Genomic DNA, 27,500 nt, shown 5'->3' on the forward strand with positions numbered 1-27,500 from the left:
GTAGTTTGAAGACAAAAATGAACTTGATTAAGAAAGGTAATTTGAAGAAAAAACTGAACTTGATTAAGAAAGGTAATTTGAAGACAAAACTGAACTTGATTAAGAAAGGTAATTTGAAGACAAAACTGAACTTGATTAAGAAAGGTAATCTGAAGATAAAAATGAACTTGATTAAGAAAGGTAATTTGAAGACAAAAATGAACTTCATTAAGAAAGGTAATTCGAAGACAAAAATGAACTTCATTAAGAAAGGTAATTTGAGGACAAAACTGAACTTGATTAAGAAAGGTAATTTGAAGACAAAAATGAACTTGATTAAGAAAGGTAATTTGAAGACAAAAATGAACTTGATTAAGAAAGGTAATTTAAGGACAAAACTGAACTTGATTAAGAAAGGTAATTTGAAGACAATACTGAACTTGATTAAGAAAGGTTATTTGAAGACAAATAAGAGTAATAGACCTTGACGCAAAGAGCCTGTTGAGCTAATAATCGAAGTGACAACTTAACAATGTAATTGCTATCATGATGGGCTTCTTGCTGGGCAATTATGCTCTTAGTACCGAGCGAGGATGTCCTGATCGTGAGTTACGTTGATCACCTCAGAATACGCAGTATAGCATTTTATTATTGTTCCTTTATTCGATGTTACTCGAGGTAATTTCTCTGTAGAATCATTGTCTTCATCGTTATTATTATTCACATCTCTAATGCCTTTGCAACGGTGCATGTCATCCTTAGTAAGGCTCATGTTTTTAGGTAATCTTCAAGGAAGGTATTAAGAACCCCAATCAGTCGACTAGTCACCCATCACAATGTTTTGGTTGTGACATAACACAGTGTGCACGGCGGACCTGACGTTCTTGCGTGATCATGCTCGCATGCATGTTGTGCAACTGTTTTATAGCTGTTTGCGAAGGCCGTCATGTGGTCGATTTCCCGGTTTTGCAGGGAACGCCTTTTGCCGGGCATGACGCTTAATCCATTCTTTACCAGGAATAACGCAAATACCTTCATACCCTATTCACCCTGTGACAGTTCTTCGGCGCTTGTTTGAATGTCATTGTCATCAGGCGTTTCAGTGCTTTACGTTGTCAGCCGTTGGAAGTTTGTGAAGTTCTCCTTTATAATTTTATAATGAACTGGAAGGGGCTGATAAAACGAAGTAGTTTATGATAATGCGCTTTTTGTTCTTTTGCGAGACAGTATTGCAAAGGATTAGAGGTAATTTTTGGAAATGTGAACAAAGGCATGTTTGTCGCAAATGAAAGTGACATCGCTTATACTTTCATACATATATATATATATATATATATATGTATATATCTATATATATATATATATATATATATATATACATATATATATATAACATATGATATATATATATGTAATATAATATCTATATTTATATATATTAATTATATTCACAGATATATATATACATAATTATATATATATCTATACATAATATATATATATATAATATCTATATAATACGTAATATATATATATATTTACATATATATATATAAGACTATATTCTATAGTAATATATTAATATATATATATATATCTCTATATATATCTATATCTATATATGTTATAATATAGATATATATATATATATCTATATTATATCTAGTATATATATATTATTATATATATATATCTTTATATATATATATGATATCATATATCTATAATATATAACATACATATATACTTATATTAATATTATTACTTATTTCGGAAGGCTCATAGAGTTTAATTTACTGTGATTAACAGGGCCTTGCAATAAAACCCTCGAAGTACCGTAACCAAAGAAAGATTAATAATTGGTAGGTCGCCAGAGTGAGAATTCTACTTCTTAACACTTACTTTATTTACAGGCACTGAGGTAAATTAAATATAGTTTACGTATGTGGATGATAGTTTCTGTATTTGCCCAGTTCACGAAAATCGCCAGGAATTTGTGATTAAGCTAAATAATTTAGTCCCTCCAATAAAATTTACCGTAGAGGAAGAAAGAAATTGTAATTTGAATTATCTTGATGTGGAAACGGTTCTTAAATATGTTCCTTTTTAAATCCGAAAAGTTTGTTACATAAGAGAAGTTATAGTGCATAATAATCATTACTGATAGATTCTCTCTCTCTCTCTCTCTCTCTCTCTCTCTCTCTCTCTCTCTCTCTCTCTCTCTCTCTCTCTATAAGCAAAATTATCTCCGGTTGGGTGAACACTCAATGGCTTCCGGGAAATTCATTCAAGGAACTGAACAATTATCTCCATAATTCATGATAGTCGATAGCTTTGGCCGGAAAACCGAGAATATCGATGGATATAGAATTCGGAAGGTTGAGCTTGAATCTTATTTGTCTTTCAGATTTTATTCATTTGCAATTGATTTTGTACTTTAGCGCGCGATTCTCTCTCTCTCTCTCTCTCTCTCTCTCTCTCTCTCTCTCTCTCTCTCAATATATATGAAATTCATTTCATATCTATATCTATCTATATATAGATATAGATATATATTAATATATATATATATATATATTATATATATATATATATATATATATATATATATATGTATATATTTCAATGCATACACACATGTACATATCATACATACATACACACACATACATATATATATATATATATATATATATATATATATATATATATATATATATATATATATATATATATATATATATATATATAATATATATATATATATATATATATATATGTGTGTGTGTGTGTGTGTGTGTGTATTATAAAAGCTATTTCCCCTAACATAGGGTGTCTACATGGAAATATTGCACAACACATTACCGACACACACAACAGACATATATATGTACGTATGAATGTACACGCATGTCATCTCTATATTCACATACGTCGTTCATATCGAATTCCCTATACCTTGAGAATAACTTGCACACATTGAGAATTATTATTGGTAAGTGCATTCATTGCTAAGTGGTCCAAATCTTAACCAAAGATCCAGGTTCGAATCCAGGCGGGGGACGAAGCCTTCATCAATTATAGTTTCCTTTGGGTTTAAGTCGTACCAAAGCTGTTGTGAATTCAATAGAAAAATGTTTTTGTAGTAGAGTGTAGTATGTATGTATATATATATATATATTGATATATATATATTATATATATATAGATATATATATTATATTACATATACATATATATATACACACACACACATATATATATATATATATATATATATATATATATATCTAGTTACAAACTACTACAAAAACCATTTTTCTATCGAATTCACAACAGCTAATTATATGACTAACATTTTTCTCGATGCAAATAGATAAATATAATATACTATATGTGTATATATGTAGTTTATATACATAAACATCATTATGTATGTATGTATATACCATCTTTGCATGTGTACACACACATACACACACACATACATATATATATGTATATATATGCATGTATGTATGCATGTATATGTATATATACATATATGTACACATACATAGATAGTATAGACATACATACATAATGATGTTTATGTATATAAACTACATATATACACATATATATAGTATATTATATTCATCTATTTACATCGAGAAAAATGTTAGGTATATAATTAGTGATATGCAGATATGTTACGAAAGTAAGTTTATATAAAACATAAACTCTGTACATCCATTTACAAGTCCATCCGGCAGCGGGACTGGGAATGATTGGCAGGCGAGCCCATAAGGAAATAAAGCGCCAGGGAGGTCAAATTTCATCTCTATCTATGTCGAATAAAGATCTACGTGGCTGGGGTAAGGATCAATATTAATTTCCTTATTCTCGGACTTTGATATTCAGTATTCATTTCGGTCTGTTTGGTTGGTCTTACTTTTTGGATTTATGTTTAGTAATTCATGTTCTCGCCTTGATCTGTCATGAATGATAATAGGTCGCATTAAAAGCTCTAGTTTTTCAGTGAGCGCTGGACAGTTCAGAAACACTTCGTGTTAGGTTACCTTTGTAAGAGAGAGAGAGAGAGAGAGAGAGAGAGAGAGAGAGAGAGAGAGAGAGAGAGAGAGAGTGTTCATTATTTTCGAGTGGTAAAAAGAAATAAATTCTTGAACGTAAGCGATAAATAATGAAAATATCTAGGGAAAATCCGAAGGGAAAAGTTAATAGTAGGGGATGAAAGAGGTAACTTGAAACTCCTCCTGGAGTTTTTTCCAATAAAAAAATCTCCTTACGATAAATTTCTGTTGTAAGTGATCCTTAAGAAAAGCCTTAAAGAAAGGCTAAATCGCAAGGGATGGCTGGTATAATAAGTTTATATGGAAAGTTTGCGTTAACTGATAAAAATCACGAAGGAGAAGCTGAATAGTAAGTAACTGTTTAGAAAGTCACGAAGATCCTTGATCAATGTCATTTGATAAAACCTACAAAAGATGTAGATATTTCCCTATAAAACTACGAGGAATTCAGAATCTTGTGTGATCATAAGTGAATATACATTATCTTTACTGATGCTTGATCACGAGTTACAATGTAGAATGAGTTATAATTGGTTTCGAAATAATACAAACCCTAAATCATGAAATTGTTTGAGGCCATCTGATATAAGAATATAAAAGAAGACCTGAATGGCAAACGGTGATTAATAGAAATACCTTGTTTAAAAATATGTCGTGTTGTTATAGGCCAAGTGTTTATAGATAAACAAATATTGAGGAAAGTGAGATTAGAGTTTATTAATAGCATGTTACAAGGGTAGAGTAGATATTTGATGAAACGCCAAAGGGGAAGCACTTATCTTTTGTTATTGTTGGGAGGGGAAGCGCCCCAGGGGAAGCTCTTATCTTCTGTTATTGTTGGGAGGGGAAACGCCCCAGGGGATATTTTGTTATTGTTGGGAGGGGAAACGCCCCAGGGGATCTTTTTTTTGTTGGGAGGGGAAACGGCCCAGAAGATCTTTTGTTATTGTTGGGAGGGGAAGCACCCCAGGGAAGCTCTTATCTTCTGTTATTGTTGGGAGGGGAAACGCCCCAGGGATCTGTTGGGAGGGGAAACGCCCCAGGGGATCTTTTGTTATTGTTGGGAGGGGAAACGCCCCAGGGGATCTTTTGTTATTGTTGGGAGGGGAAACGCCCCAGGGGATCTTTTGTTATTGTTGGGAGGGGAAACGCCCCAGGGGATCTTTTGTTATTGTTGGGAGGGAAACGCCCCAGGGGATCTTTGTTATTGTTGGGAGGGGAAACGCCCCAGGGATCTGTATTGTTATTGTAGGGAAGGGGAAACGCCCCAGGGATCTTGTTATTGTAGGGAGGGGAAACGCCCCGGGGATCCTTGGGCTATTTGGTAGGGAGGGAAACGCCCCATTTTTGGGGATCATTTGTTATTGTTAGGGAGGGGGAAACTACCCAGGGGGCCCCAGGGGCACTTATTTTTCTTTTGTTTATTGTTATGGGAAAGGGTCGGGCCCCAAAGACCCCCCCCCCCCCCCCCCCCCCCCCCCCCCCCCCCCCCCCCCCCCCCCCCCCCCCCCCCCCCCCCCCCCCCCCCCCCCCCCCCCCCCCCCCCCCCCCCCCCCCCCCCCCCCCCCCCCCCCCCCCCCCCCCCCCCAACCCCCCCCCCCCCCCCCAGGAGGACCCCCCCACCCCCCCCCACCCACCCCCCCCCCCCCCCACCCCCCCCCCCCCCCCCCCCCCCCCCCCCCCCCCCCCCCCCACCTCCCCCCCCCCCCCTTTTTGTTCCCAATTGCCCCACCCCCCCCCCCCCCCCCCCCCACACCCCCCCCCCCCCCCCCCCCCCCCCCCCCCCCCCCCCCCCCACCCCCCCCCCCCCCCCCCCCCCCCCCCCCCCCCCCCCCACCACCCCCCCCACCCACCCCCCCCCCCCACCCCCCCCCCCCCCCCCCCCCCCCCCCCCCCCCCCCCCCCCCCCCCCCCCCACCCACACCCCCCCCCCACCCCCCCCCCCCCCCCCCCCCCCTTGGGAGGGGAAAACCCCCCCCCCCCCCGCCCCCCCCCCCCCCACCCCCCCCCCCCCCCCCCCCCCCCCCCCACACCCCCCCCCCCCACCCCCCCCCCCCCCCCCCCCCCCCCCCCCCACCCCACCCCCCCCACCCCCCCCCCCCCCCCCCCCCCCCCCCCCCCAACCCCCCCCCCCCCCCCCCCACCACCCCCCCCCCCACCCCCACCCCCCCCCCCCCCCCCCACCCCCCCCCCCCCCCCCCCCCCACCCCCCCCCCCCCCCCCCCCCCCCACCCCCCACCCCCCCCCCCCCCCCCCCCCCCCACCCCCCCCCCCCCCCCCCACCCCCCCCCACCCCCCCCACCCCTCCCCCCCCCGGCCGGGGATCTTTTTGTTATTAGTTTGGGAGGACTGGGAAACGCCCACCCCGGGGAATCTTTTGTTATTGTTAGGGAAAGGGGAAACTACCCAGGGGGAGGCACTTATCTTTTGTTTATTGTTGGGGGGTAAAACTCCCCAGGGGAAAACGTACCATATTCTTTTTGTTATTGTTAGGGAAGGGAAACACGCCCCCAGGGGTATCTTTTGTTATTGTTTAGGGAGGGGTATAAACCTCCCCCAGGGGGAGCACTTATCTTTTGTTATTGTTTTTGGGAGGTAAAAGTCCCCAGGGGGTAAACGCTACATAATCTTTTTGTTATTTTGTTGGGAATGGGAAAGGAAACGCCCCAGGGGAATTCTTTTTGTTATTGTTGGGTAGGGTGGGGAAAAGCTCCCCAGGGGGACACTTTCTTTTGTTATTGTTGGGAGTAAAGGGGAAATCCCAGGGGCCCAGGGGTACATTTTGTTTTTGTTATTGGTGGGGCGTGGAAAACGCCCCACCCGGGGGATCTTTTGTTATTAGTTTGGGAAGGGGAAAATACCCAGGGGGGTACCCCGGGGCTTAATCTTTTGGTTATTGTTGGGAAAGGGGTCGAAACCCCTTCCCCCAGGGTGGGAGTACTTATCCCTTTTGTTTATTGTTGGGGAGGGGAAACGGAAGTCCCGCCCGGGGGAAGCTCTTTTATGTTTTATTATTGTTGGGAAGGGGAAACGCCCCACAGGGGATCTTTTTGTTAATTGTTGGGAGGGAAAGTACCCAGGGGGCCCCGGTGGGCTTAATCGTTTTGTTATTTGTTTCGGGCCGTGGGGAAACTCCCCCAGGGGGAGTACTTAAATCTTTTTGGTTTTTAATGTTGGGCGGGGGAAACAAGACCCAAGGGGACGCTCTTTTATCTTGTTGGTCAATTGTTGGGCAAAGGGGAAACGCCCGCAGGGGTAAGGGGCACTTATCCTTTTGTGTTATTGTTGTTGGGAGGGGAAACGCCCCAGGGGATCTTTTTGTTATTGTTGGGAGGGGAAAACAGCAGGGGTATCTTTTGTTATTGTGGGGAGGGGAAACGCCCCAGGGGATCTTTTGTTATTGTTGGGAGGGGAAACTACCCAGGGGGAGCACTTATCTTTTGTTATTGTTGGGAGGTGAAACTCCCCAGAGGGAGTACTTATCTTTTGTTATTGTGGGGGAGGGGAAACGCCCCAGGGGAATCTGTTATTGTTTTGAGGAAAGGGGCGCCCCAGGGGATCTTTTTGTTATTGTTGGGAGGGGAACGCCCATGAGTTACTATCTTTTTTGTTATTGTTGGGAGGGGCGCCCCAAAGGGGTCCCCTTTTTTGGGTTGTTGGGTACTTATCTTTTTTATTGTTGGGAGGGGAAACGCCCAGGGGATCTTGTTATTGTTGGGAGGGGAAACGCCCCAGGGGATCTTTTGTTATTGTTGGGAGGGGAAACTCCCCAGGGGGAGCACTTATCTTTTGTTATTGTGGTGAGGGGAGGCTGAGATCCAGGTAGAGAGACATAAAAAAAGAAAACAGAAGAGTAAAAACCCTCATTTTGGCTTAAAATGCCATAAATAATTCAAAAGTTTTTGGTAAGAAGTATTAGCTTAGATTTAGACATTTTGTGTATATTTTTTATGCATACCTTTATTCAAACACAAGTTGTAGTTGGCGGTCAAGAAAAAGCAATCCTTATGGCGTGGTGATCGCCGATAAAAAATCCACAACGAAATCCGATTCTCGAGTGGCAATCGATGTAATTGTTAAGAAAAGTTCCTTATTAAAATACGGAAATTGTACACCATAAGTGTTAATTGACTGAAAATATTATGTACACCCAAATCGTTGATAGTAGCTGTCAATCACATGGAATACAGTGAAGCTTAAGTAAGCAGGGACAAGATCATGAAGAAAGCGTTGATCATTTAATTATTATTACTTGAAATTTATAGAGGAAATGAAAAAAATGTAAACTATATTAAAGCTATATTTAAGGGAGCATCTTAAAGAAAGCTCAGCGTCTGAAGGACTCGAAGTTAACCGGTCATTATTAGATAAAGCTAAAGGGAGCCTCTTTGTAGAACTATTGATCAACAAACTGCAGGCTTCCCATGGTCGTCTCTCAAAGCAGATAAAAAAAATTAGATGAACTTGATAATGCGTTGGTCTTGTTCAGTGAGATCTACTAACAGACCACTTTTATCGATGTAAGAATTGTTTGTGCATTCCCGACAAGAATAGGAAAACATTAGCCATGTACCGACCATGTGAATTACTGTATTAAGATTTGGTGGGGAAATAATTTACCTACATTTACCGAGCACTCGAATTGACGGGTAAATGCATATACAGGGTGATTCTGAAATATTTTTAGTCTTTTATATTTGACGTTACTTCCATATGTTGCACAAACTTTTTTACTGAAATATTCAGGTACTCCAGTATTTGTTTTAATCTCTCGTCGCATTTAAACGAGTTAACTCGACTGAAAAAAACACCGAAAGTGATTCTCACGACTTTATTTTGAGCTAAATAAACTTCCACGTTTTAACTTCGAATATAAACTGAAAAATTTTTCGTCATTCACGGAGCTCGTTTTCCGTCGGTTTCAGTTACGTTTTCTCTCAACAGATGGCAGCGCAGCCACTATTAACCCTTTATGATCCAGCCAGTTGGATGAACACGTCTCGGTTACGAGTTGCCCCTAACCTTTTTGTGGTCTGTGTCCGCCTAATATGATGGCGAATGATGATGAATCATGCGATAGCAGCGGTGACTATGCTGACATTGATGAAATGATTATATCTTATGCCCAGTACAGTTTTTATTGTAGATTTTCATTGTTTACGTGACTTGTCCTGGCTTTCATATTACTTTAGAGATTTTTTTACTTCATGTTATGATTCATTGCTCTATCATTTTTTATGAAAATTTCAGACTTGCCTCGTCACGTGTCAAAATATTGATATTTTACTTTCCACCTTTTGCTCATAACGACGAGCGGGATTTCTATTTTCGTAGCTTTCTTTTACTTGTATCTTCTTAATATTCGGCATGTATTTCCTTTTTTTATGTTATCGTCAAGGTCATAAAGGAAATTTGGCTAATTGGTAGAATATCGCGTATTCATGAAAGGAGAGAAATAGCTGCCAAACCGAGAGAGAAAATGATAAAAGATTATATATTATCTCTAATTCATTGCAAGGAAATAAATGTAATAGATTATCTTACAATCTGATGTGGCTGTAATCGAGGAAAATGTCTTAGTGTCGTGTCCCGGTCATCGATCAGTCATCAGTTTTATATCTTTATACTGAACATTTTTAACATTCTTTTGAGTTTCATTTACAAAAGTGATTTTATTATATAGTACCTCCTATTCTCCCCCGGGCTTTATTTTCGAAAACTCTAAAATGTCTAGATATTGTTTTGTTATCATACTACGGATCTCTTCCGTAGCGTAGACTAAAACTGATTTCATTAAAGAGAAATAAATCTAGTTGAAGACATATATATATATATATATATATATATATATATATATATATATATATATATATATCATTCGAGCTACAAAGGTCTTTTAATATTTAATTCGCTCTACCTCAGAATTGATATATTTTCATATATGTATCGAAGGGGAATTTTTTAGTTGATAATGATTTCGTCCCCTCATGGGATCGAACCATCGTCCAGCGGACAGGCACGAAATCAAGACGACATTGACGTAACGTCCATGTCGTCTTGATAATTATTCATATATATATATATATATATATATATATATATATATATATATATATATATATATATATATATATATATATATATATATATATATATATATATATATATATATATAATATATATATATATATATATATATATATATATATATATATATATATATATATGTGTATGTGTGTGCGTGTGTGTATACGTACATACACCTGATTTGCCTATTCCATTTCTTCATTTCTTCAGCTGAATCTAATTCAAGACATCCGTCATTCGTAATAACTCTGGCCATGTAATTAAATGCAGTAAGATTACTGAGAGGTTGACAGACTTTCCAGTGCTGTGCCCTCTACTCTAGCATGTTATGTTCCCAAATTATTGATGTGGCAACTTTGATTTTGAAATAAACACCATGTTCCTTACGCATCAGTCTGGTAACTAATGCCTGCACATCTTGTGTGTTCTTCTACGAAGCGATATTTCATCATATGAACAATCACGATTTGCCTGATATCGACCATCAACCCATTCCGTGTCCTCTTTCGTTTTTCCGAACAGCTCTGTGCATAGACAAACTCTATAAGTACTGCAAAAAAAAAAGGAGGATGCATAATGCATTTCCTTGCAATAGATCACTGTCAACAATAAATTCAGGAGACAGCTGACATCAGCATTCACGCGGCACTTTATATCTTGATGGATTTTCATCAAGGATCCATATTTTTCTGGTGGACCATAACTTCTCAAAATCCTTCGAAGCAGTTCTTTTATGAACTCTTCAGATGATTTTTCAAAAGCCATGAAAGCTATCACAAGAGGATGGCAGCGTTCTTCACTTTGTTGTAAGGTATGTTCGAGGACAATAATTTGGGGATCCGATCCTCTACATCCTGTGAAAAAGACCTGTACCTACATCATTTTGTTGTCGATCGAGAAATTTTCATTTTTTTCTAAGCTTTGGAAGCGCCTCAGTGGCGTAGTCGGTATGGTGTTGGCGAGTTCGATTCCCGGGCATTCCACTAAGAAGTGAGAGATGTGTATTTCTGGTGATAGAAGTTCACTCTCGACGTGGTTCGGAAGTCCCGTAAAGCCGTTGGTCCCGTTGCTGAATAACCACTGGTTCCATGCAACGTAAAAACACCATACAAACAAAATCTAACCTTTGGTCAGGAGGACCAAATGGAATACTTTTGTTATTATTATTGTGTGCTTGAAACTTTAGAAATTACCACAATAATCAAATCTCCCCCAGCCCCCCTTTTTAAAGTTTCATTATAACTCAGTTCCCATTCACTTGTCATAGCTTCAGTGTTTTATAATCTTTGGGTATCTTTACCATTTGAGATATCTTTGAGTTATCCTAGATGCTGTCACCTGTCCGCTGTTATTCAGTCATGACCAGGTGCTCTTCAACGAAAGCAAGTCCAATCGCACCTACAACCTTTTCCTTTTCTGGTGGTGGAATCCCCAGAAATAGTTTGTTTTGAACTATTTCAATGTGCTCCCTTGTCGTATTAATACAATCTATTCTGACGTTGTGTAGTTTCCATTAAGGTACTGTCCTGGAATAGCGTTTTTGTCTTAATCCAATCACACGTTCTTCCTGTTTCCCCTTTCAAAAATGCTCATTTGGCTTCATCTCTCTTTCAAATACTTTCACTAGTCACGCCTCGAGCATTAAACTCAGATCATTGAATTTTTGAAATAGATAGTAAGAGAGCCTCTTTCTACTTCAACAATCCAACCTTTTCTTCCCTTTAATCTTCCTCCTCAGACATTCCAGGTCTCACCTGTTAGACATTTTTTTTTTTACTTTAATTTCTGTCACACCCTGGACAGTTGTTTGAGGTAAGATAGGTTACGTCAATCATTTCTCATCTTTCGGTAATATCTACATCTTCTAAATTCTTTAAGTGTAGCCAAAAGATTCTGACATTCCAGCCTCAAAACTTCTTTGCCATTTGGCTCAAGGACTTTTTAATAAAGTAGTGGTTTTGACCGCTCATTAATGTTACTCGGTCAACTACAGTCAAGGAGAGAGAGAGAGAGAGAGAGAGAGAGAGAGAGAGAGAGAGAGTGAGAGAGAGAGAGAGAAATGCTCTGCATTAATGCAACAAAGACATCTGAAATAAAAGTTTTTGAGTATTTTAGTCAATACCATTATGAATTGACTTAATCATGTTCAGAATCAAAAGATTTCACAAAAGGGAGTTTGTTCTCCGTACACCTCAGGCAGTACAGGAGAATGTATGCAATGATTATCCCTTAGGTTCCTAGCTGCTCCCACTTTTTAGCCGTTTACTTTACTTCCATATCCGTTTCCTTTCTTCAGTCTTGGTCTCCAACCTCTGACTACTTTGTTGTCTAACTGTGGGGTTTCCTCCCACTTCCACCTTTTGGTCCTTATGCTTCATATTCTTTATTTTCTGAATCTCATTTTTTGCTGTCCAATTCCTCTAACTCCCTCTTTTCACTGTCTTGATCGCTCTGTGGTCGAAAGGGCCTCAGTGCTTGGCTTGACGGCCTAAATTTCATCAATCAATCTGTTGGTCAATAAAGAGAGAGAGTCTGTAACTTTGAATTGGATTACTGACGAACGATGACCTTTTTTTAATTTATTTTGTTCGGTTCATGAAATATTATCATTTTTGGCAACTGGTTGAAAAGTAAAACGTAACTTATCGTGAAACAAAAGATACCTTATAGCAGAGGTAGCCAAAAAGTCGATCGCGAACTACTTTGGTCGATAGTCGTTCCCCCACAATCCTATGTAAACTAACAAAAACACAAGCTATATATATATAATATATATATATATATATAATATAATATATATTATATATATGTATATATATTATATATATATATATATATATATATATATATATATATATATATATATATAATGTTTTATCGTACTATTTGATTTTTTTACCACGTAATAATATGTCATTATGTAGTATGATAGATCGTAAAAGAGCTTCAGTCTTTAGAGTAGATCTCGGAGTCCAAAAGTTTGGCCACCCCTGGCCTTAGAGTGAGGTAATCCAACTTTAACTGGAATCTTAGTTGAAGTTGAGATATACTTCAGTCTGAACAATCTGGGGCGCGGCTTTGCGGAACAGGCTTGCATAATTTATCAAGCATTGAGTAATTCAGACCTTGTCTTAGAGCTGATTGCGTTATTATTCAGTGTCCTAGGAAATGTTCTTTAATGCATGTTCATGGTGTGAAGAGCATGTTGGACCGATTGGCTGTATATGCGTAAGCCTATGGTATTAATTAAGAAAAAGAATGAGTTGACAAATGGTGAATTTAGATTTGTTAATTGAAAGGTTGGCTACGTATATGTTCATATAGTTGCGGTATTTTCCGACTAACATTTCGATAAAATCTCCGTTGTTTTACATTAGCTAAGCAAACCTTTTCTGCTGATTCCACGATGCCCTTGTAATGACTTTCATTAAAGTTTGAGTTGGCTTAGATATGGTTCCCTTTCATTATTTAAAGTAGCTGATTAATGTAAATGAATAACGAACAAAGACGTGATTTCGAAAGAGAATATCCGCAAGACCAAAGATTCATGGTTTATGTTAGCTGTAGCTATTATACAATCTCTCTCGATAAAGCGCTACAGTTAGTGTACTGTACCTTTCATTCTAGTTATTCTTCGAGTTGGAGTGAGTTCATAGCTGGGCTTTTAATACAGAAATGAAGTTTTCACCTCTTTTAGTTACGATGACTGGTTACGATGCATCATAAAACGATGAATAAAGACGCTGGCCTTGGCGAACAAAGCGAGGGCGAGGACGATGATAAACATTACACTGAGTAGCCGTACATAATTCCAGTTTAGTTTTCTGAAAACAAAACTCCTGTGCCGGCTTTGTCTGTCCGTCCGCAGTTTTTCTGTCCGCCCTCACATCTTAAAAACTACTGAGGCTAGAGAGCTGCTAATTGGCATGTAGACCAACCACCCTACAATCACCAACAACGCAAAATTGCAGCCCTCTAGCCTCAGTAATTTTTATTTCATCTAAGGTTGAAGTTAGCTATGAGTGTGGCTGCGCTATAGGACAGGCCATTGCTGGGGCATGGCTGAATGTTTCATGGGCGCGGCACATACAGCATTATTCTCTGAACAAAAAAGTCGATTGCGCCGAAGAAACTTCTGCCCCCAATTTTTTTTATTTGATTCTGAACAAAACGTTCTTAGGGAGCTTTAGTTGAACATTAATAATTGACGTGCATCATAACAGGGCAAATATTAGTGTACGTGTATTTCTCGTATGTTAAGTTTTGTTCCGTGCAAATGATAATGATATCCTTCTGAATAATGTTACGCCTGCGAGAGATACTGATGCAGTGCCTATTGTATCATAATAATTGATCACAATTCGATACAAATATGTTTGTTCTATCATATAAAAAACGGAAGTGTTTAGTGTTGATATTAGAGCTTTGATAATTCATATGAGAACATTTGGGAATTTTCATCCCAAGCTCCCCTGTCCTAGCCGAAATGAAGATATCAGTAACTGGCAGCTCCACTTTTTTACTTAGTTGGCATGGAGCCAACTAAGTAAAAACCGAGAGTTTATTGATTGTAGGTTATCTGGCGTTCAAATTAGTAGGGTCACTGATGCTGTACTAGACGAACGAACAAAGGTCATTCAGTTAGACTCCTTAGGCTACCAGGCTGCTGCCTACGCAGGCATTAGAAAATATCATTACCATGAGACTGAACCGCAAAGCTCATTCTCAAAAGAATATTTCACGGTTCTAGATATTTCGTATTTAAACACAAACATTAAAATATTTTTGTTGCTTATAAGTATGAATGTTTACGTGTTATCTGTCTGTCTATATTTGGCACATAGCGAGGAGGATAAAGGAAAGAAGTTCTTATTATTGGATCGATCTTTTGGTAACTTCAGTTCCACAGCTGTTGGTCAAGGGAGAACGATTCCGTTTTTCTCATAAACGAAGTATTTATTTACAGTGTTTAGAGTTGACGTCGCTCGAAGCTCAAAGTCGAGATATTTCCTGTGAAGGAGTCATAATCATATGAAGCGAATTGTGTATTCTTATATTTTCTTCTATCATCGTTTGTGTAACGTTGATACAAACATTGGCCTCTACCGACGTGGATAGAATGAAGGTACCTTATGCCCAAGCTTCCAAATGGTAGGTATATATCCCTAAGGAGGTTAGTGTCGTCAGTATACTAGGTATTACAAGACGAACTTTGCAGCGTCCCTAGCTGCACCTACTTTTTAGCCTTTTATTTTACTCTGTCCCACTCTCTTTTTCTGGTCTGACTGTCCAACCTCTCTAACTATTACTTCCTGGTGCAACTGTGGGGGTTTCTCCCAGTTACGCCTTTAGGAAGTTCCTCGTTGGACGAGTGGTTTTCGCGTTCGCCTACCAATCCGGTGGTCCGAAGTTCGATTCTCGGCGCGGCCAACGTGGAATTAGAGGAATATTTTCCGGTGATGGAAATTCATTTCTCTATACAATGTGGTTCGGATCCCACAATAAGTTATAGGTCCCGTTGCTAGGTGACCAATTGGTTCCTAGCCACGTAAAAATGTGTAATCCTTCGGGCCAGCCCTAGGACAGCTGTTAATCAGTTCAGTGGTCTGATAAAACTAAAATATACTTTTCCACCTTTAGGTCCTTGTACTTCATCTCCTTTATTTCGTGGATCTCTTTAGCTTGTCCAACCACTTCAACGCCCTCTGTTCTCCGGCTTAAATGCCAAACGGCTTAAAGTGCTGTATTACCTGTCCTGACTGCCTCATTTTCCTAAATTAGATAAATCAGAATGCTAGGTAACATCTCGGATGTTGCAGTGTGTTTTTTTTTTTTTTTTTTTTTTTTTTTTTTTTTGACCGGATGGATACAGAAACGAATGTATACCATTTTACCGTGATACGGCTGCTTTATTCGGTCGAGTAGCTGTTCGCGATAGTAGGTATTCCAGGAAGGGTCCTTGATTATAGGTTATCGGAAAGAGAATTAGAATGATTTATCACGTGATCAAGTAGTATTTACTGTGGTTGTTCGTTTAATTAAGTTACTGACGGAGAGGTTAACTGGGTCTTCAGCTAAAATAACCCTCACATTTGCAATTTTATGCAGTCACGTCATCTTCAGCGCAACATTCGGCAAATAGTGCAGAGTTTTATAGTAAGTTGTATTTTATGCAGACCCTATTTGTTGTAATGACCTTTTATACAAGTTTGGGAGAAGTTAAAATTGGGTCCCTTTGCCTTATATAGCCCATTAAGGCGCAGAAATGATCTAGAAATGGGGGTTTCATGCATACTCAGTTTTTTCCTTCAACATCGGAAATAAACCGAATTCTGAGGGTAATCAAAAGATCGTCGTTTTCTGTTGGTTCTAGTCCCATTTTCTCTCATTCGATAGCGGTCCAACGACGGTTAACTTTTATAGCGTGAGATCACATTGCCCAAAACCCACTATTTTGTGGTTGAAAGCAAAATATCCCATTCGATATTAGTATATTTGTTTGTGCGATCGCCAGCTATGATGCCCGATTCGGTAGCAACAATAAACATATAAACTGTGATGGAAGTTACGAATATTGAGAGTGAAGTTGAATGAATAAATGCTAATCTTTCTATAGTTTTTTTTTTTTTTTTTTTTTTGCAAGGCAGTTATACTACGTAGAGCAAAATGTTCATTAAGAGTACCTTTCCAAGTTTTCATCGAGTGACTTCTTTCAGTTAGGCACTACTGTATAATCCAAATACGCGTCTGAAGTTTTCTGTTATACTATATATATTATTTCTTGTAACGGGTTTGAGCCTGTGAAAAATGTAGATTTTATCGTAACATAAACGTCCATAAAAGGCTGTTATAGACCTCGATCTTGGTTCCTTTTTAAAAAACTGTTGATGTTGAAATCTTATGAATAACGTAAGCACTTGTTTTTTTCATAAAAACATACTAAACCTGTTGAAAATATTAATAGATAACATATTTAATCGCCTTACAGAACTTTGTCCCAGCCAATTTAATATCATCCATGTCCCAAGGAAGGTTAATTTAGAGTAGCTAGGTCAAGAGGTAGGAATTTTTTTTTAATCGTCAAATACTATTGTTTGTTTCTAGGAGGAGTTCGTTAGTAAAGAAACAACAATATTTGTGCCACTATTTTAACCAGTAATCTTTAACATAACTTTCGGTTTCATTAACGACATGAAATTAACATTATTGAGTTCATCCCATCTGTTTCTACACCTGTCTCATTTATGCAGTTGTTTGCATATCTCCGACTCATTGTGAGATGGTTATTGATGAACTGATTTGGGATCAGATCCAATAAATATCCAGTAATATAAAAAAGAGTGTGTTCCCTGCTATTCTGCTGCATCATTGTTAAATAATACGCCAATCTTACCAAAAGTGACGGCCAGAATGAAGAAATTTTGCTATTCTATCCTACTGTTGACATATCAAATACTTGGTGTTACTTTGCATTTTCTTGATTTAGGTTTAATTATAGTTAAACGTGAAGTTCGCTACGCGTAGAATATTTGCTCCACGGGCATAGTAAGTATATGGTTCTACAGACGAAGAATATTTGCCCTACGGGCATAGTAAATAAAGGGTTCTATAGACGAAGAATATTTGCCCCACGGGCATAGTAAGTATATGGTTCAACAGACGAAGAAAATTTGCCCCACGGGCATAGTAAATATAGGGTTTTATAGACGAAGAATATTTGCCCCACGGGCATAGTAAATATAGGGTTCTACAAACGAAGAATATTTGTTCCACGGACATAGTAAATATACGGTCATACAGAATGGTTTATAGAGCAGGCTGATGGGAGGGTAGCTTCATTATTACTTAATATAATTTCTGAAGTCAAGTTCTGGACTTAAAGTTACCTGAGACCGAGGGAGACTTTGCTTGTGACTTGAATCTTGGTAGAAGTTGAGCTGTGCCTCAGTGCGAGGGCGTTGTGGAATTCTCTTCCATTATTCATGTGGAAATGAGGTGATTCGACGCGGTGTCTAGTACCTGATTAATTATTAATCCCGGAAGTGCCCTTTAGTGATTGTTTTTGGTATGATGAACGAGTATGAGTTAAGAATGATATTTGTGTTTTCATTATTTACCGCAGGAAGTGTCAGCTGACAAACGATAACCGTTGAATTTTATGTGCAACGTTTCACAATAAATATATACTGCATTGAACAATAAATTATGTGTAATTCTGACCCTCTTTTATCATTTATGTCAGTTTGAATTTTTAGAACCATCTCTTCGTATCTGACTCATTTTAGCCACAGAAATGATGTAGAAGAGAACGGGGCTTGTCAACGTATTCCACATCCTTTATGAAGATCGAACAACTAGATATTGGTGGGGATCAGGTATTTTCGTGTTCGTTTGCCATCAGTTGTCATTTCAGTTAGCATATGGCGCCACCCGTGTGCTGATCTCTTGATTAGCGGCTCCTCAGGCTTGGTGGCGTCGCAGTGAAAGAAGAAGACGAAGAAAGGGAAGGGATATGAACTTCATGTCATCAGAATTATGCGGCTATGATTTGTGAGCGGCCATTCCAGGAAAAGTGGCCAAGCCCCGCGGAGAAATCGCAGTGCATTACTGCCACCATAAATTACCATTATTTCTGGGTATCTAGTCACAGGCTATAAACCGTTTCTTATTGCGAGGGAAAACGATTCCGTCTCTTGACTGAAACTTAGTTGAAGTTGAGAAGGAACTGACTTCACTCGAGGATAATCGGCGGTATGAAGTACTACATCAGTTTATGTTGCATTGTTTATATCATCGGAAACTCATTTCTCAACTAGTTTCTCGTCACAACAGTCATGAAAGAAGGGTCGAAGAAAGTCTCGTTTCATTTACGTTTGGTGTCATTTTTAATTGTATTTCTCATTTATTTTATTCAATAAATCGAGGAAAAGGTCGAGAATAGCATTTTTCTTTCGCGTGGTAAAGTCGTCGTTTCATCAACGCCGAATATAAACAAAACGTCTTGCTCCCCCCCCCGAAAAAGATGAAAGTTTCATGGGCCGTGGGGGAGAGTCTCATACGGCATTATACGCTTTACAGGAAACTCGATTGCGCCAAAGAAACTTTGTATTGTATTATGCTATAGCTTTTAGGACTATGAAAATTGAATATTAGGGAGAAGGAAGGTGGTTTTACCTTTCCATGCTAGGATTGAAATTTCTCAATGTAAACACCATTCAGTTATTCTCAGTTTTTCTTACAGAATTAAAGAAAGGTTTTTTTCACAATTTAATGATTTATTTCACTTATAAACGTCCATGATTATATTTCTCTGTAATATATGCGAATTCTTGTTAATTACAAAATACTTCTTCCTTAAAAAAATGTATACCTTTAATACCCATAGAACTTACTTGTGACAAGTTTCAGGTAATAAAGCACGTCTAGACAGCCGCATTCATGTGTGATTAGGTTGAGATGTAACAGATCTACATCGTCTTAAGGAGTACTCTTATAATAGACTATTCTTAAATGTAGATTTTTGCTGTTCATATCAACTCTGGCATTCACTTGGATTAAGAAGCACAATAAATTACCATTCCTGTTATTTTTGTCACCATTTTTTCCGTGGCACAGATTACCTGCTAATGGTGTGGTCATGTAATGCAGCATAATTTGGTTAATTACGAGCGGAGTGAAGTCTTACTGGAATAGGGCTCATTTCTGGCTGCCATGCCCTAACGCTATTCAAACTGTAATATCTCCAAAAGTATTGAAGATAAAAGAAAATTTTTTCGGCAGATCAAACCTTACATCTTTAAATATTATCCCCTGTATGAATTGTTTTCAAAATATCATGCATTCACATTTAAATGATGTTTTAATTATTGCATTATAATTTTCTCCACGGCCCGGCTCTAACGCTTTTCAAATGCTAATATCTCCAAAAGTATTGAAGATAAAAAGAAAATTCCCTTCGGCAGATCAAACCTTACATCTTTAAATTTTATCCCATGTAAGATTTATTTTTAAGATATCTTAAATTCACATTTAAATGATGTTTTAATTATTGCCTTAGACTAGCGCTATTCAAATCCCAATATCTCCAAAAGTATTGAAGATAAAAGAAAAATTCTTTCATCAGATAAAACCTTACACCTTTAAATTTAATCCCATATAAGATTTATTTTCAAAATATCAGTCATAATATCTCAAAAAGTATCGAAGGTAAAGAAAATTCTTTCGGTAGATAAAACCTCACATCTTTCAATTTCATCCCAGATAAGATTTATTTGGAATGCAATTAACGATAATAATTATGTAGCAGAGGGTTCAGAGATACCTAGTTAACCCTTTGATGGTTTAACTTGAAGCTTCGCGAGTTATCGCCTTTAGGGCGTCCTACTGGTGTTAGTTTATGAAGTACTAGTTGATTATTGACTGAACTTTCCATTGAACTGTAATGCCTTTGTTTGCCGAGGTCTGTTGAACTGTACACAAAACCCAGCGCAGAAAGAAAGAATTGGCAAACGAAATGTTCTGTTCAGTGAGTACACGAGGGGCGGGGGTTGAGGGGGCCGGATATATTTTTCTTTCTCTTTTTACTTCAAGCATAGATGAAAATACTTGGTTTCTGTTGGCTCTAGTTACATTTTGTCTAAGTAGATGACGCTATCTACTCGGGGTGCCTGTAACTGCTGATTAATTTGGAAGAAGTCCAAGAGGTTTGTATTGATGCGAGGATTTTGTTTTTTCGGGCGGTTTTTATTTCATGATACTAGAGTCACTTGTGCGGAAAGAGAGTGGACCAGTTTTATAACTATGTTATTTGGGAGGTACCGGTATCAAATTTTTAGGAAAAAGATGTTTTTATTTTTATTATTATTGCGTCATATCATTGCAAGTTTTCTTGCTTAGTGTTGTTCGGGCCCAGAAATCAGTCAGTAATATACAGCATAAACTGGAACTTAGGCAAGCTATGTATAGCGTAAGCTTCTTTAAGCTTAGGTTATATATTTCTCTCTTTCACTCTCCTCCCTCCTTTAAACACTTTTGAAATATCGCCCATTTCTCTCGAAGCCATGTCAAAACATTCTCTAGCCTTTCCTTTTATGCTAACCCTTGACCGAATGTTTTGGCTTCCCTCTAATGAAACCACCTTCTGTTTTCAAGTTGGATTTTAAAAGACAGTTACGCCGTTAGATCCATCATCACGGTCTTCATTCTACTCTGTGTTAACACATAATGTAACCTGGTCTTTTCCTCAGCATTTCTGCTATCACGAGTAAACTTTGAACATTCTTCCTCCGAAGCCAGAAATTCCCAGCAGTCGAGAGTCTTGACTCTTCCCAGAAAACATCTTCGTAAGGTTTTCTCATTTCTCTCTCCCTGCAGGCATCACGTAACTACCAACGTCACCATCTTTTTCTCTTTCCCTGTTATCTGCCTTTCTCATTCTCCAAACACAGCCATGTTGGTATTCAGTATGTAGAAAAAAACGTTCTATTTCACCCTCACTCATTTCCATTCCTGGTCCGTTGATGCTTACCATTGCCACTTTTTTTTCCGCTCTCGCACTCGGTGTTATCAACGCAATCTCTCAACAAACACTCCTTCACCCATTCCTTTCATCTCATAGCCACCAACGCTCTGTGTTCCTCACTATCCTGCCCTTCAAGTTATTTATATATATATATACGCACACACACACACACACACACACACACACATATATATATATATATATATATATATATATATATATATATATATATATATATATATACCACAGGAAATGTGGTATTCTCTTATTTAATGAAGTCACGTGCATCTACTGTGATTTTTGAAGTATGTATATATATATATAGTATATATATATATATATATATATATATATATATATATATGTGTGTGTGTGTGTGTGTGTGTGTGTGTGTGTGTGTGTGTGTGTGTGTGTATGTATGTATATGTAGCTAATTTACTAAGATTTACAAAAAAAGCCCTTTGAATAAATGTCAAATTGCATTTTATGAAGGTAATTTTTGCCACATTCTCTGTAAAGTGTTTTGTAATTATATGTATATGTATTTTTCTAATGTACTATAAGCCGTATAGCTGGTATAAAGGATTCAATTTAATTCTTTTCAATTAAAAATAAATATATATAATACTATATATATATATATATATATCTATCTATATATATATATATTATATATATATATTATAGTATATATATTTCTATTTACGCCACACACACACACAACACACACACATATATATATATATATATATATATATATATAATATATATTATTTAGAGAGAGAGAGAGAGAGAGAGAGAGAGAGAGAGAGAGAGAGAGAGAGAAATATTCTGGGTTCTATGTATGAGTTCCATTAATACTTTGATAAATTTGAATGCTAGAGAGTTGCCAGCGCAGGTTTTTCCTGATTGTTTCATAATGATTAATACAATGGCACAGTTCGTGAATGATGAGGACCAAAGTTTTTCGAACGAAAGCAAAGGAAGATCAGAATTCTTCACATTTATTAAATGTTTACTTCATGTTCAGGCAGCTGAATGTACAATCCACATTTCTACATTGCTTCACATTCTTCTGCAATTAGAGTAATAGGTTTGCGGAAAGAGTCTCGCGACATTTCCCATTCACGCCGTTTCCTGCAAGCACTGCTGCCTTCGCTTTGATCACTCCAGTTGGGCCGTTTTTTCGCCTGAGAAGCGAGGTTGAAATATACCGTGTAGAACGAGGCAGTCACGGATATTCAGTTGAATTACTTCGCTCCCGAACGTTCAAAGTTACGACTTTATCTTAAAAAAAAGCTATGATTCTCGTGAGTATTCAAGCAATTTATGGATTACCCGGTATTGAAATATCAAATCGTACAAGTTTTTCCAGCCTTGTATAGCTATGTTAGATTATTAGGGAGATTATGTAATAACGACGAAAAGGGTGACGACCACAGCGAATTCATTTAGGTTTTGTAACACGAAGATTATAACCTAGATACTGCGTTAGTTTAAATTCATATATCGTCTTCACAATTTTGGAGTTCCCTGTTATGGTTTATGTTGCTAGGCTAAATTGGCCTTGTGCCAATATGCGTTCTTGCTCGTACCAACTGCCAGCATTGTGCATGATTTACTGAGGAAACTTCCTCGAAGTCGGAAAAATCCACACTAATATATTTCTTAATGGATGTTTGAAGTTCTCAATTTATTGTGGAATATAGCTAGACTTCAAACAATTCTTCTTTAGATTAGAAAGGTTAACTAATACTCATTTGAAGTTAAGGTATGAATTTAGACTGCTAAGATAACCCAAGATGAGGAGATAGCCTATAGGTAGCACTTGAATGGTCCTTGCTGACATCGTGGAACTCATTTCGTCTCTCGTATCTGATCCCGTTAAGTATAGAAAGATGCGCCTTTAATATTTTTTGTGGCATGAACAAATTATATACCTAATTAATACTTATGTCATGAGAGCTTGATGGCGTGCATTACACTGTGCTGGAACCCAGCGCTGCCCGTCATGTCTCCCCTACCCTCCCAATCCCTTACCTACCCTGCCCTTGCCCGGATTGGACGAACAGGTTTGCTGGATGAGGGTGGATGTATCACGCCTCTCCTACCCTCCCAATCCCTTACCTACCCTGTCCTTACCCGGGATGGGCGAACAGGTTTGCCGACAAGGAAGAAAGATCCTCTCTGACTTTATTATTATAGATTTTTCAAGGGAAATCATTTTGAGATTGGTGATTGGGTTTCCAGTATTATGCGCCACGAGGACGATTTCTTTTCTTATGTTCTTCTAACGCTTATAACATTTCTTCCCTTAGGAGGGAGGTTTGTCGTTTTCTTCGAACTTGAGCACCAATCTTTCTCCCTCTCTTCCCTCTCTTGTTTTTTTTTTTTTTTTTTTTTTTTCTGGCAAGAAAATAAAACCAAATTCTTGTCTCATCGAGCGTTGCTCTTACCAAATTAAACTTCATAATAGTACCGAAAGTGAGCCAGTAAAATTTTAACGAGAGGTTGCTATGACGTCATTTTTATACTCGCTCGTTTTCTGTTGAGTTGTAGTCACTCCACGCAATAGATGGCGCCAGAGTTTGCCATTACATGATAATTACTGATTATACAGAGGAAATTCAACCGGTTTTGTGTTTCATACTGTGATGTTTTATAATTATGAGATATACGATTTGTGAGTGTAGACCGTCGTCCTTTTTTTTTTTTTTTTTTACAGATGCATATCTTTTTCGAGATCAATCAGCAATTTAGGTTACCGGTATGAAGTGCCGAGATTACCCTTTAATTCATTGTCTGCAGACGAATGTAGTTTTTTTGTTGCAAATTTCTAGATCGGTGATAGAGTTTTGTCTCCGTTTCTAGTCGGGTGTACTAGTGTTAATGAGTATTTGAGTTTCTAAAATGGGCCTCAATTGTTATTATGCGAATGTGCTTTCCGACAAGGTTTTCCGGGATGACCGAAGATTGATAAACAAAAGAAAGGCAACTAAGTAAACATGTAAGTAGTTTGTTGTTTGAATCATTTTCTAACAGGAAAAAGTAACAACGTTAGAAAGTATATCATAAATTGAACGATAGAAAGGTTAGTATAATTATTGACATAAAATCAAAAAAATATTTTTGTAAGTCACACATAATATTATTAAGAGATTAATCTCTAGACCTCAAAAATATTTGTGATAAACAATATTGATATTAGGCATAATATAATTATTGATATTAGGCTAATTAGAATAATGACCATACGTGCGTCAAAATATTGACGTTAGTCCAAAACTTCTGATGGCAGTCTTATAATGTTTTGGAGACTTCCGAATCTTTAATGAAAGGTGAAAGGTACGTTGCAATACTAATGATATGTTTTTAATGAATTAGTATTCGGCATATTCTCAGTTTATATGCATAAATGTACACGCAAATCTCTCTCTCTCTCTCTCTCTCTCTCTCTCTCTCTCTCTCTCTCTCTCTCTCTCTCTCTTCTCTCTATATATATATATATATATATATATATATATATATATATATATATATATATATATATATGTGTATATAGATATATATATGTATATATATGTATATAGTATAGTATATATATATATATATATATAATATAGATATATATATATATATATATATATATATATATATATATATATATATATATATATATATATATATATATATATATTATATATACACACACACACACACAGTATATGAAACAAGTGGGAAGTGAAAGAGTGATGAGACTATGGAATATTAAACATTGCTTGCTCGAAGTGCATCAATATTTCACATTCACTTTTATTTTCTCCTTATACATAAATGACTTCGCCCTTTTTATTGAATGAATTTTGGATTTTTTATTTTAGTTTGGCGTCAGCTCATATAATATTTTTGTTCTTTGTCGTTGTGTTGAATAAGGTCCGATCATAGCCTGAGTGTGGTTGTTTACTTGAAATAGTATTATTGATCCATATGCTGATTTTCACTGCATATAAATTATATATTTGTATATTATGTAGATGAATTCGTCTGTTAACACAGGATGCGTCTCAAGTATAAAAGGCCCATTTAAACACTCTGGTTTAAAGCTAAGGACTATGTTTCGATGGACGTGGCCTATACCTTTATTTATGCATTTATCTCGTTCCAAATATTCGTGATTCAGTTATACATACATACATACATACATATATAATATATATATATATATATATATATACACATATATATTATATATATGTATATATATATATATATATATATATATATATATATATATATATATATATATATATATATATATATATATATAACGTGTGTGTGTGTGTGTGTGTGTGTTTGAGAGCGAGCGCTTGTCTTTATAAAAACAAATTTTAGAAATAACACAACAGCGCTCCCGTTTCGGAATATAAAGCGCACCACCTCATACTCACAACGCCGCCATCAAAAGACGATAATTCTTTCAATGCCAAGTGGAACATCCAGCAGCACCTCCGTCGTTTTCCAGCCCTTGTCTCCTTTCCTTGGAAAAGTTGTCCCTGGAAAAGCAAATTTAGCTTGGCTCCGTCAGTGAAATAGCGAAAAGTTAGAGAAATTGCTTGCTGAAAAAATGCTGGACCTGGATCTATCATTCAGTTTCCTCGACCAAAGTTTTTCTATTGCTTTTTGTTGTTGTTCTTTTTATTTTTTTGTCTTGCATTTAGTTTGTTCGTGTTGTACAGAAAGACCCAATTTCTGTTGGGGAGAAATGGGGATAAAGGTGTAGGTTACGCTCCTAATTTCTCTGGGGAGAGAGAGAGAGAGACAGAGAGAGAGAGAGAGGAAGAGGGAGAGAGGACGAGAGAGAGAGAGAGAGAGAGAGATGATAGATGAATAATGAAGGGTAACGAAAGAATGAGATCCTTTTTAATAGGAAGGATATGTTAATGGCAGAATTATATGTTTTTCTCTCAATAATAATATTAATAATTATTATTATTATTGTTAAATATCTACCTCACATGAGGATCGAACTCTATATTTGATTTAAGAATCCTGGTTTGAACCCGATATGAGTTCCACATTTGATTGTGTGTTGATTGTTTCTATTATTATTATTATTATTATTATTGGAAAAGTAAATCCATAGTAATATGTCTGATCTTGTTATTTAAAATACAAAGCAGAAAGCTTTCGAAGACCTGCACGGTCCTCCTTGTCAATCTGAATACAATTACTAACAGTGACCATACAAGAACTTTGTTTTTTGACTAGTTTACAAATAGCCTGTTTGATGATGTAGTTGGCTCTTCACGTTATCCCCTCGTTCTCCAACGGCAAACCAGCTAATCGCCTAGATCTTCGAAGTGGCGGTTCGTCTCTTGAATCGTTTGATAGCAGCTTGGGCGCCTGCAACAAGGGACACGGGATGGGTCTCCGTTACCTGAACGAAAGAAGATGAGGCAGCGGCAGTATCAGAGGTGGCTAGATTATTGGTGTTATTACCATGCAACCTATATCTATGTTATAATCTGATAAACTGACAGCAAATTATTTCATTTAAAATAAAATCTTCTTGCGTAAAGGCTTTATTGCCTTCCATAGAGAGACCTCTGTTAATAATTGCTCCTTCAACTAACCTTCTAATACCTGTATCCTTACTATTGAAAATTACTTTTGACTCGTTCCAATTAATGCGGTGATCGTCATTTAAACTATGTGAGACTAGTGCATTATTCTCAGCATGCAAATTATAAGCTCTTTTATGTTCATTGATTCTGATTGGTAGTCCCCTTCCACTTTCTCCGTAATATTTCTTATCGCAATCCAGACAAGGTATTTCATAA

General features: G+C 37.6%; 2 protein-coding genes across 4 annotated transcripts in view; both read left to right on the forward strand.

The window, feature by feature from the left end:
* The window catches only part of LOC135203233 (hemicentin-2-like), a 423,654-nt gene that overhangs the window by 16,223 nt on the left and 379,931 nt on the right, over positions 1 to 27,500 (forward strand). The gene's annotated exons all lie outside the window — the stretch shown is intronic.
* LOC135202634 (uncharacterized) lies at positions 3,669 to 6,391 on the forward strand. The gene is made up of 2 exons (XM_064232129.1): positions 3,669 to 3,679; positions 5,491 to 6,391. Exons 1-2 carry the CDS (start codon positions 3,669 to 3,671, stop codon positions 6,389 to 6,391), a joined length of 912 nt encoding a protein of 303 aa, XP_064088199.1.

Source organism: Macrobrachium nipponense, chromosome 33 (assembly GCF_015104395.2).
Source record: "Macrobrachium nipponense isolate FS-2020 chromosome 33, ASM1510439v2, whole genome shotgun sequence".
Lineage (NCBI taxonomy): Eukaryota > Metazoa > Arthropoda > Malacostraca > Decapoda > Palaemonidae > Macrobrachium > Macrobrachium nipponense.